The 12233-nt window shown below is 40.7% G+C and overlaps 2 protein-coding genes across 4 annotated transcripts in view; one reads left to right on the top strand and one right to left on the bottom strand.

Annotated features, from left to right (window-relative positions):
* Positions 1 to 12233, bottom strand: part of LOC103597691 (major histocompatibility complex class I-related gene protein) — a gene marked incomplete at its 5' end in the record, with an annotated part of 88922 nt that overhangs the window by 62664 nt on the left and 14025 nt on the right. The gene's annotated exons all lie outside the window — the stretch shown is intronic.
* Positions 1 to 12233, top strand: part of STX6 (syntaxin 6) — a 50290-nt gene that overhangs the window by 29783 nt on the left and 8274 nt on the right. For 2 of the 3 annotated variants that reach the window (XM_008581554.1, XM_008581556.1), the window contains 4 exons: positions 1398 to 1460; positions 6308 to 6433; positions 7653 to 7759; positions 11740 to 11834. In XM_008581554.1, the coding sequence (XP_008579776.1) occupies positions 1398 to 1460; positions 6308 to 6433; positions 7653 to 7759; positions 11740 to 11834 (391 nt within the window). Of the gene's footprint in view, positions 1 to 1397; positions 1461 to 6307; positions 6434 to 7652; positions 7760 to 7901; positions 8172 to 11739; positions 11835 to 12233 lie in introns of those variants that run through there. The other variant, XM_008581555.1, reaches the window with a different exon arrangement.

The raw sequence follows: 12233 nt of genomic DNA, 5'->3' as shown, positions 1-12233 counted from the left end.
ACTAGTTCGTCTCCCAAAACGACACCGCGCTCAACCAGTGAGCGGGAACCAGTCTCCACATGGGATCCGAACCCACGGCCTTGGTGTTATCAGCACCGCACTCTACCGAGTGAGCCACGGGCCAGCTCCATAACTGAGTCTTGAATCCAGCGCTTAGACATGAAAGACCACACTCTTAACCTCTTCTCTAATCTGGCTCTGTTATGTTTTATTTAATCCTTGATCTACCAGTAGATATTTTAGTTGTCATTAATTTTTTGGCAATCAGAAACCATACATCAGTGACCATCTTAGTGGGCATAACCTAGATATTTGTTTAAGTAGTAAAGAAGTCATTGAGAATATACATTTTAAATATTGGTTAATGTTTTCAAAATATCATACAAGAAGACCTTATCAATTATATTTCTTATAGCAGAGTATCAGATTCTATATTTCTTAACACCTTCACTGACACTAAGTAGTATTGATCTTTTTCATCTTTCCTGGTCTAATTAGGAAAAATATTTCTTAGCTGTACTTCTTTGTTTATTAATGTGTTAGTGCATCTTTTCATGTTTGATCATTTGTAGGGTTTTTTGTGAATTGTCTGCTCACTGAACTCTGTTCATAATCATAATGTCTAGTACATAATACTACATTGTGTGGATTTACTGTGAATTTTGCTGTTCACTAATTTGGACATGCTGCTTATTTCTACTTTTCATGTGATAAATAACACTGCACTGTACATATTTGCATATCTGTTTTGTCATATGTTTTATATTATTTCCTTAAAATAAGTTTCTATTAATGGAATTACTGGGTTAAGGCAGAAAATTTTTTGAGGCTCTTGATACAAAATGACAAATTTATTTTCAGGCGTTGGTCCAGTTTACTGTCTATTCATTGTTTGGGAACAGTAGTATTTTTTTTTTAACATTTTAATTAAAGTATAACAGTACAGAAAAGTGCATGTACCCTAAGTATACAGTTCAGTGAATTTATAGAACTGAACACAGCTGTCTAAGCAGCACCCAGAAGCATTACAGAGCATTCCCAGCATCCCCAGAAGCCTCCTTGTGCTCCTGTACAGTCACTACCTCTACCCTCGCTGTCCTCACTTCTGACGGCAGAAACACATTCACATGTAATGTTCAAAGGCTAAAATGTCGGGCCGGCCCGTGGCTCACTCGGGAGAGTGCGGTGCTGATAACACCAAGGCCCCGGGTTCGGATCCCATATAGGGATGGCCGGTTCGCTCACTGTGAGATTGAAAATAAAAGCCAAAGAATGCTTTTTTTTTTTTTTTTTTTAAGTAATAGTTATGTGTGAAAATACGTGAAATATTAACCATGATTTTGTTTAATCTAAGGATATTTTTCATTTGTTTTCTGGTCTTCTACTTATCTCATTAGGACATGAAGGATCAGATGTCAACTTCATCTGTGCAGGCATTAACTGAAAGAAAAAATAGACAGGTAAGAAAACATCACAATATAAGAATCAACTAAAGAAAATGTATGGCTAGATATTTGGAAATAAAAATGCTGACTATCCGTGTATCATGTCTTCAAGCAGAGGCCTATGCATGCTGGCCCTGAGTAACACTGGAGGTTTTGTGGAAAGGCCATTCAGCCTGTGCCAGCACCGCTGTTGACTTTTCCCTCCCCTCCTCCTGTGGTCCTCTCCTCTGGACTTCTGGGCTTCTCCATAGCACCTTCTGCCTACCCTTATTATAGCACTTAATCACAGAGTACTTCATTCATGTGTTTATTCTGCACCTGTTGAGCACATTCTATGTGCCAGGCTCTCTGCTAGGGGCTATAATTACTTGTCTTTCTGCTGGACCCCAAGCTCCTTGAGAGTGAGGAAGGATCATGTCATGGTCTTCTTTTGGTTTTTTTTTTTTTTTTTAATTTCTAGCAGTTACTACATTGCCTACCTGTAGAACTCACCTAGACATTTAATGATTAAACTTTGATGTAAAGACATTTGAGGAAACTTAAATGTGTGTTAACTATCTCTTCATTTTAAGTATTTTTTTAAATTACACACGTTGTGGTGTATGATAGAAATAAACTCTCATTTAATTGGTAATTAGAAAAGGAATCCTGTAGTCCATGGGTATTAGCATAACAGTCTCAGGTTTAGGCTTCTAGAATTTGTGTATACCAGAGCCTCTCAAGTTTCAGTGGTAAGACTCACCACAGGAACTTGTTAAAAAGCACTTTAGAGTCTGCTCACCACAGGAACTTGTTAAAAAGCACTGTAGAGTCTTACTTAGGTCTATGTGGGGACTCAGGAACTGCATGTTTAACACCATCTCAGCCACTGACTCAGGTAAATCACTATGATGTGAGCTCACGCGGCAGAGGCCTAATATGTATCATTCACTGCTGTGTGCCAGGCACATATTAGACCAGAAGTATTTGCTAAATCAGTGAGTGCTTTGGAAGTTGAAGCAACGTGGTTATTATTGACTTACCACATTAGGAATTATAAAAGCTATGGTACCATCTGATCTACCATTCACTTATCATGGGTCTTGGAAGAAGTTTCTAAAAGTCTAATACCTTAACGTTTCCATCTATACAATAGTCTACTTGCCAACAGAAAATTATAAAATACTTTAAAAAAAAAAAAAAAGATGACCAGTACGGCGATCTTAACCCTGAGCTTGGTGTTGTCAGCACCACGCTCAGCCAGTGAGCTAACCGGCCATCCCTATAGAGGATCCGAACCTGCGGCCTTGGTGTTATCGGCGCCGCACTCTCCCGAGTGAGCCACAGGCTGGCCCTAGAAAATTATAAGTACTTTGACAGCCTCTTTTTAAAAAAAAAAAAAAAATTGTATTGCAGTCATCATTCACTTAGCTGATAGAAACTCCTTTCTAACTGTTAAATATAGTCCTTTAAAAAAATACACAATGGTCACCTGCAATTTAGACTTGAATTTTGATTGAGATTTGGTAGAGATTCTTTTGGTGGGAGAGAATGTTTTTGCCTGTTAAAATGTTAGATTTTTTTTTTGACAGAAGTGTTTTTTATATATTTTGTGAATATCTGTTTTGCTTAGGAATAAGAAAGACTTTATGAGAAGTCACAGCACTTCATGGAAAATGATATTATTTGCTTTAAGGAACTTGTCTTTACCTCATTCTATTCAGATTCCAGGAAGTTACCAATAGTCCATTTAGTAGCCTCTTGAGAAATTGGTTATTAACTAGGGATCAGTGGCTCATAAGATAAATCCTTACTCTATACCTGTGGGCATTTCTTGAGCCACTTAATTTTAAAAACAGGTATTATAAAAACTTGAAGAGCAGGGTTCTACAAATATCACCTAACTTAATTTTCTTGTTTCCTTTACCTGCATTTCATTTTTCAAGTTATTGTTTTGGGTTTTTTTCTTATTTACTTCCCTTGCTCTATTTCTGAACAGTACAGCTAGGAAAAGCTATTAGCTATCCCATTCCATCTGGCTTTAACTCTGGAAAGAAGCTAGTGAATGGCCACAGCTGGCCAGTTTTGGAGTTCTTGTTTCGTTTGCACTTGAGCTTATAGGAAGTTGAGTGACAGTACCTGAAGTAGTTGTGACAGCGAGGTAGGTAACATTCATCCTCTATTATTTTTAATTTGAATGTTTTATTCTCTAGGTAGTGTAGTGAAGCTAACATAAATGAAATGGGTATTTGCTGTTAAAATGTTAGATTTTTTTTTTGACAGAAGTGTTTTTTATATATTTTGTGAATATCTGTTTTGCTTAGGAATAAGAAAGACTTTATGAGAAGTCACAGCACTTCATGGAAAATGATATTATTTGCTTTAAGGAACTTGTCTTTACCTCATTCTATTCAGATTCCAGGAAGTTACCAATAGTCCATTTAGTAGCCTCTTGAGAAATTGGTTATTAACTAGGGATCAGTGGCTCATAAGATAAATCCTTACTCTATACCTGTGGGCATTTCTTGAGCCACTTAATTTTAAAAACAGGTATTATAAAAACTTGAAGAGCAGGGTTCTACAAATATCACCTAACTTAATTTTCTTGTTTCCTTTACCTGCATTTCATTTTTCAAGTTATTGTTTTGGGTTTTTTTCTTATTTACTTCCCTTGCTCTATTTCTGAACAGTACAGCTAGGAAAAGCTATTAGCTATCCCATTCCATCTGGCTTTAACTCTGGAAAGAAGCTAGTGAATGGCCACAGCTGGCCAGTTTTGGAGTTCTTGTTTCGTTTGCACTTGAGCTTATAGGAAGTTGAGTGACAGTACCTGAAGTAGTTGTGACAGCAAGGTAGGTAACATTCATCCTCTATTATTTTTAATTTGAATGTTTTATTCTCTAGGTAGTGTAGTGAAGCTAACATAAATGAAATGGGTATTTGTATATTGCCTTCCAATTGCGGCTTGGAATTTTGTTTTAGGCCATGAATGAAATGTCATAGAGTCAGAAATTTGCAAGGAATAGCAGGCCAGGTTTCTCTATACTCAAGTGAGTAGAGTCAGCCTCACTGTGAGGTGCCAGGTGCTGTGCTGCTCCCCGCTTCACCAGCACCTCCCACTCCGGCACCCACACACAGGCTCATCTCCCAATGTCGGGGACCTGTCTCCATCTTCTTTCCCGTTATTACAGACTCCTGGGGGTTCAGACTGATGAACTCTAATCCACTTCACAATAAAACATAGATGACTTGTAACATATGTCTCACCTAAGTGTAGACCATGGATAATGTAGAAAAACTACAGCCCCAGGAGTACACAAGGCCCTGGTGGAAGCCCAGCTCTCTGTCTATAGACTAGTGATGCACTGTAGCCTCTTTCAGACCCTGAAAAAATTGACATTAGGTCTCAGTGGCCTCCATAGAAGTCCTTAGAATCTTTGAATAAGAATGAACAGATCTTTTTAATCTCTACAGCACTAAGACCAGGGCAGGACAGAGGCAAACACAAAAAGCCTTGGATCTGCTTTATACCAGAGACAGTCACCATCCAGACTCGACTGGGCTGAGGTCCTGGGCTGATGGAAGTTCTCATAAGACGAGCTTTCAATAACTGAGCTTCTTAGAAGCTTTTCTAATAACTGCTTCAGAACTTAGCGCTCTGCATCCTGATCTTCCCTGATCCTAGCCCCTGAGGGCTGGCCATTTGACTGGCACCTGTGAAAGTCAGGTTGAGATCAGTGTTGATATAGAGGAAGGTTGTGGGGCTGGTGGAGGGGTTTTCAAAGAACCAAGCAATTGGTCAGGCTTTTAATAGTGCCAGAGATAAAAAGTACCTAGTAAGAAGATTTGGCAACTCTCCAAGGGGAAAGAAGCTTAGTTGCCAGCATCTTCTGGTTCTTTGTGCAGGGCTGGTGTGAGCAATCACCTTGACTAGTCAGAAAAGCTTGTGGGGAATCCCGGTCAGAACGAATTGCTGACTTGCCTTTTCCCACAAGGAAGACATTCCCAAACTTACCCATTTCTGGCCTGGTGTGAGCAATCACCTTGACTAGTCAGAAAAGCTTGTGGGGAATCCCGGTCAGAACGAACTGCTGAGAACTGAGCTCTCACATTGCTGACTTGCCTTTTCCCACAAGGAAGACATTCCCAAACTTACCCATTTCTGGTTACAAGCTTCCTTGAATTCATACTTGGAAACGTGACCCTGGTGTCTAGGAGCCCTGGTTGAGGGTAGCACTTGCCATGGTTGTCAGGGTCAGGCATTCCTTGTGGTCATTACCTGCCTGGTGAAGCAACCCTCAGTTGTGGGGGAATCCTGTAGCCTTTTAGTTCAACTGGAGGGCATTGGGTTTTACTCATGGGTTAAAATTAACAGACATTGATGGTTCTTGGGCCTTCTGTGTTTGAGGGGCAATGACTTACCTTCTCATCATTCTAGGGAACTCTCTTCTCCTCTCCCCCTGTGGGGGGGGGGGAATCCCCAAACTTCCCTGGGTCATACTTAAATAAAAAGGACTCTAGATCTCTGAAATCAGTTTGACTAAAACCTATAGATCTCTTGTGAGCTTCCACTGGTGCTAGGAAGAGCTGTTCTAATACAGACCTGATGCTTTTAAATTGTAAAAGAGATCGTGTTTATTTATTTATTGTTGACATCTATTTGCATTTTAAGGGGAAAGAGCCCATGTGAGAGAGCTTGGAGACAGAGAAGGTCCTTCCTGGCATTCCTTAAGTTGTGCCACAGGCACTAACCTAGACCACTACATAGAAGCCCGCCCCAGGTGAACAGATGATGGGAAATGTGAGAGCTCTTTATGTCACTCTTGATGTATCACTTGTTCAGAGGTAGTAACTGTTTGTTTCTCCTGACTCCACTCACATAGGCACTGCTGGGAGATAGTGGCAGCCAGAACTGGAGCACTGGAACAACAGATACGTATGGGCGCCTCGATCGAGAGCTCCAGTTAGCCAATTCCCATTTCATTGAGGAGCAGCAGGCACAGCAACAGGTACTGCCGAGAACTAACCACCTGAGGATGGGGAGGTGGGAGGCAGGATACTTCCCCAAGTCCTCTGTCTGCCATGGGGTTTTGTTGCCTACAGTTAACTGTGTCTAAATGTGTAATGACTGATGTATAAAGCGTTTTAAAACCTTTAGAGCACGACTGTTTCAAGAGAACCAAGCTTGATTAGGTCTCTTAGGAAAAGCAGATCAGACATCCAGAACTGACAGACAGGCCATTCATTGATTTTTTAAAAAGAGAACAAAACCTCTTCCCCAGCCTCCATTTGTATATTCAGCTTTTTGTCAATTTCAACAAAGGCACTTTCAGAAAAATCCCTTTTTTAATTCAAAATTATTTGTTGGCTTCATTATATATAAAAATGATTGCTTTGTTGGAGGTTTAGGTGTAGAAGGAAAGCGAAGTAGATTATGTCTGTGTTGGTGCTTTTGATATATAGCCAAACTAATAAAAGGAAGCTAATAATGTATTTGGAGATTTGAGGGTCATCTACCCTTTGAAACTGTTGGTTCTTAAATAGCGTGTTTTATGTGTACATGTAGGTTATGTGTTCTTTTATTTTTTCTTTATTAGCATGTCTGCTTAACCAGTTGTCTACCTAATTGCTATTAACCAAGCAAACTTTTTTTTATAGAAAGTTAGGAGAATGCAACACAATTAAAAGTAAATATTTGCCAGTCAGTAGTTGTCCTTGAGGTAACTTAACAGTGACACAGCCTCCTCTGGTGTATCCTTGAAGAGAGAGGAAAAGACTCTGTGTGCATAGTTTTCCCACATCCAGAGATTTGCCAGGTGCTCTTGTATTTAAGCAGTGGCAGTCTGTTGTGGATTTAGACCTTGACCTTGGCAATGGGCTTTCTCTTCCCAAACATCCCCATTTCTCAGTGGTCATCTGCATGTGTGCTTTCGGCCATTGTCTGTTCCCTTATTGGACTTCAGCCAACAAGAGTAAATCTCTCTTGGTGGTTGCAAGCCCTGCTGACTGTTCACAAGTTGGATCAGCAGGAGATAACAGTAGCGTGACAATCCATCCTTTAGAGCAGTGTGTTCTCAGAGGCGACGGTCTGGTCCTTTGATTTCTGGGCTTTGCTTCTGAATGTGAATTGTCCCAAGTTGGCAAAAAAACTAGCAGCTGCTAGAGTGCTGGGCTTGGAACCAGGTAAGATGGATTTTAATTGCTTATTTCCCATTTCTCTGGCACTAGTTGATTGTGGAACAGCAGGATGAGCAGTTGGAGCTGGTCTCTGGCAGCATTGGGGTGCTGAAGAACATGTCCCAGCGCATCGGAGGAGAGCTGGAGGAACAGGCAGTGTGAGTATTGAGATGCCCCTCTTGCTGCAGTGAAATGGAGGGGAAATGCCATCCTGTGAAACCCTCAAAAGCCTGGCAGTTACATGGCTGGTAAAACAAAAAGCTATTTTATTTATAGCTGCATTTTTCTTCTGTTTTACAGACTAACCTCCCCCAAAGAAGCAAATCTATCCAATAAAATTCACAACGGGTTAAGGCGAAGTTATTATTTTTAAACACCTCTAAAAACAGATACAAATTCCTCCAAGCAGATACTTGAAGTATAGTTATGAATGAGAACGTGAAACATAAAGCTGTGTGACCTCTGGAGATTTTTTGTTCTGAACAGGACAGAAAATAAGCAAACTTAACTTTATCATCCCATGACTTTCCTCCTACATTGAACAAAACTTTTTGCTTCGCATATTAAATTGTAACTTTATAAAAAAGAAACAACTTATAAACATAAGTCCAGTTTAACAGAAATTTTTCCTTCTCAAAAAAAAAGTAATTAAAAACAAGAAAACATAACTTGGGTTTGTTTTTCCTTAAGAACAATATCTTTTGCATTCTGAAGTATGATAGCAAAAACAGCATTCTTACAGTACTTCCACACAATACCTTTTCTGTTCTACAAATTTTTTTGTGTGAAGAAAAATAATAAGACATCCCACCAAGGTATTTTAGAAACTTGGCTATCTCAATCTGATGTTCGTCATTATACGTTTATTCATTATAAGTTCTTTTTTTTTTTTTTAAAAGATGACCAGTAAGGGGATCTTAACCCTTGACTTGGTGTTGTCAGCACCATGCTCACCCAGTGAGCGAACCGGCCATCCCTATATGGGATCCGAACCCGTGGCCCTGGTGCTATCAGCACCGCACTCTCCCGAGTGAGCCACAGGCCGGCCCTCATTATAAGTTCTTACTGGGCACCTGTTCTACAACGGGCCCTCTGGGAGGCCCTGGGGGTTTAAGAGCGAACAGAATAAACACTGTCTGTGCTATTCGGAGAGTTTGCCACTTGCTAAGTTGAACAGACATAGTATAAATGCAGGCAAGTCATTAAGTGATGACAGTGAAGCGGAGGGTCGTTGCGATAGGACCAATATGTGCCACCTGGAGAGCTCGAACTTAGCCCAAGGTCCCTGAGAAAGAGGGGTTAACTGGAACCTGAGAGATGTGGAGAAGATAGCCAAGTGAGGTGAGAGGGGGTGCATGGAGCAGAGGTTCACGTGTCGAGCGTGGGGATTGAGAGGGGAGCACAGAGGTCCAGACAAGGAGGTAGAGAACAGAGCAGGGGAGGCCTTGCCAGCATGGTGAGGAGGTAGCACTTTTTCTTCTAAGCATGGTGAGAGACCAGTGAAGGTGATGTTAGGGGTGATGGCACGATCAGGTGTCGGAAAGGCCCAGCTGTCTGTGATTTAGATGATGTACCGGAATGGGGCCAGGCAGGGAGACTAGGTAGGAAGCTGGAATAGCAGGAATCTAGACACACATGTTTATTTTCTGCCTAAAATGAGTTCTGACCTTGGAGTTTCCGTTTAGGGGTGGGAAGAGGCTAATGACCTGAGCTGCTCTCTTGGTGAGGCAGCTTGGTGGGTATTCGATAATAGAGCCCAAGAGACTTCCAGTTACAGATGGTGAATTGAACACACCTCTTATCTCCACTCCCTCTTTAAAGCCCATTAAAACAATGGTAAAGGGTTTTTTTTAAAGGCATACAACAATGGTAAAGGGTTTTTTTAAAGGCAACGCAGAGCATGGAATAAAAAACAATAGCCAACATTTTAGATCCTGGAGAGCAGATAGATGACAGGTGATGGACTCAGCAGGCCAGAGAAAGCTGAACGCTCAGCCAGCAGTGGGGAGGCCAGGATTCTCACCACAAGACCCCTCCACTGCAAACAGCATTTATTCAGTCATAATGTGAATACTGAATATCAGTCTCATTAAATTATGACACAGCTATATTGGAAGGAAGGCGGAAGGGAAGGGGGAAGGATGCACAGGAGGGGAATAAAAGCTTGAGTCAGTAACTGACTGACTGAAAATCAGGATCCCAAGGTCCAAGCATGTTGCTTCCAAAAGTGGAGAAAGCACCGAGAGAATAGTGTGAGGAGTTGAAAGCACTTGCCCCTTGGAAACAACTGGTTTTTCATCAAAAGCTGGGTAGTACTATTTGTCTCCTTAAACTGCATCTGTGTAACTCTGATATGTGCTCCCAGTGTTAAATGCACACTGGATTTTGAAAATTTAGTATGAAAAAGATGTAAAATAGCTTATTAATGATTTTTATATTTAATTGCCTGTTAAAATGATAATATTTGAGATATATTGGGCTAAATAAAATAGATTGTTAAGGGCCGAGCCCGTGGCGCACTCAGGAGAGTGCGGCACTGGGAGTGCAGCAGCGCTCCTGCCGCGAGTTCGGATCCTATATAGGGATGACCAGTGTGCTCACAGCGCTCACTGGCTGTGCACAGTGCGGCCGGTCTCAAAAAGGACAAAAAATAAATAAATAAATAAAAATAAAATAAAATAGATTGTTAAAATTAATTTCACCTGTTTAATTTTTTAATGTGGTGTCTAGAAAATGGTACATATGATTCTCATTAATTTCTGTTGGATTGAGTTAGGTAGATATGGGCTAGAAACTTGGTTTAGTGGATGTCCTTGGGTTGAAGGTTGAATGACATGCTTATTTTGCCTTCGGTAAGAAGAGTCATACCTAGCACACAAAGGGAGATCTTGTGTTCAGTGTTTGGTCCTGCCTGGATAGGCCTGCCAGCTTCAGGGCCAAGATGCCACAAGGATTTAAGATGAGCTAAGAATGTTTTAATTTGAAATTTCAGGTAAGGGACAAAGACTTGTTTATTTAGTTATCAACATGGACTTTAATAGTTAATTTAATGAGTAATTGGTTGCCCAGGAACTTGCAGGGCTGTCACGTGTCCTGTGTGGGCACAGACCAAGACCAGTAGTTTCTAGCTGCCATTGATGCTGTCAATTACTAAAGCCTGTTTAGTAAAACCCCCGGTACTAGTTGGTATGTTACATTCTAGCCTCAGAATAATCATATATTAATCAAAAGTTGAAAAGTCTGGAGTGTTCAGCAATTTATGAAATAGACACTGCTGAAATAAGAGTATTTTGGTGTTTTCTTTCCCAGCTGCACATTGGACAGCAAATAGTGTAAAGCTACTGGAGCCAGTTCTAATGGGAACAACACACACCCATCGGGGATGTTAGTCCTAAGGCCTTCCAGATTTATAATAAAGCACATAGTGCTTTACAGGGGAATATTGTTTGATTAATGTACAGTCCTTAATTTATATTAATATAAAGTGTTTTTGTATATTACATGATTCTCACAAGTACCATGTGAGGGAAGTTGGGCTGATAGGATCGCCCCATTTCACAGGTGAGGAAGCAGTCTCAAAGAGTTGTAAGGTGCCTTGTCCAAGGCAGCAGGGTAAGCAAGTAAGAAAGCCTAGTTGTCTGACTTCAGAGGGCCTTCTTTCTATCACAGTGCACTGCCACTGACCTCATATTATTGTATACCCAGGTCCACAATGCCTTATTTATAATTCTGAAAGCTACAAAGCTCTAAAAATCCAGAATTGTATTGTTTTTTTTAATTTGCAGCAAGCTCACATTACAGAAAAACCTCACCTGAACTGACTGCAACCTTGATTCCTCATAGTTTTCTCTGCAGAAATATTAATGCATTTAATTATGGGGACTGCCCCAGACCCTGCTGGGGGTGTTGACTAATATATAGCATATGTAACTTAGGCTTTTTTAAGTCCCCAGAATTCCAAAATCGAAATCATATCTTGTCCTAAGAATTTTTGATAATAGATTGGGATCCTGAATCCCAATGTTGCCTATTTTATGTTGCTTAAACGAAGACCTACAACCTGATGTGATTCTGTGGCCAGTGCACTGCTGAGGCCTGGTGCTTATCAGCTCCCTTCTCTGCCTGCTTCTCTCTCTAGCATGCTGGATGATTTCTCTCATGAGTTGGAGAGCACTCAGTCTCGGCTGGACAATGTGATGAAGAAACTTGCAAAGGTGTCTCACATGACCAGTGGTATGTATGGTGGATAAAGCCTAAGGATTCGTCCTTAATTCTAGAAAGTCTGTCTGTGGGGGTTCTCTCACAGGTGTGCCCATACAGATCGCTTTCCTGTGGCACATTTTTTGTGATGCTTTAGGATCAGAGAATGGAAGGTCTTATTTTCTGCTTGTAGCCTTAACTTGGGAGAAGGGCTTTGTGCCCCCCGCCCCCCCGTGTTTAGTGGTTTTTCTCCCACTGGAGCAACTTTCTTTGCAATTACAAAATCCTTTTTTTTTTTCTTTTCTTTTTTCTTTTTTTTTTTTTTTCTATTTCCTTGCCAAAATAGGGAACTTATTTAAAGTAGTGATTAAGAAGCCAGTTTCTCCTGCACTTTGTTTCATTGATAGAAAAAATGCCTACTACTTCAGAATA

Source organism: Galeopterus variegatus, unplaced genomic scaffold, assembly GCF_000696425.1.
Source record: "Galeopterus variegatus unplaced genomic scaffold, G_variegatus-3.0.2 Scaffold2393, whole genome shotgun sequence".
Taxonomy (NCBI): domain Eukaryota; kingdom Metazoa; phylum Chordata; class Mammalia; order Dermoptera; family Cynocephalidae; genus Galeopterus; species Galeopterus variegatus.
Note: the sequence above shows the minus strand (reverse complement) of the source record. Positions and strands in the feature narration are given on the sequence as shown.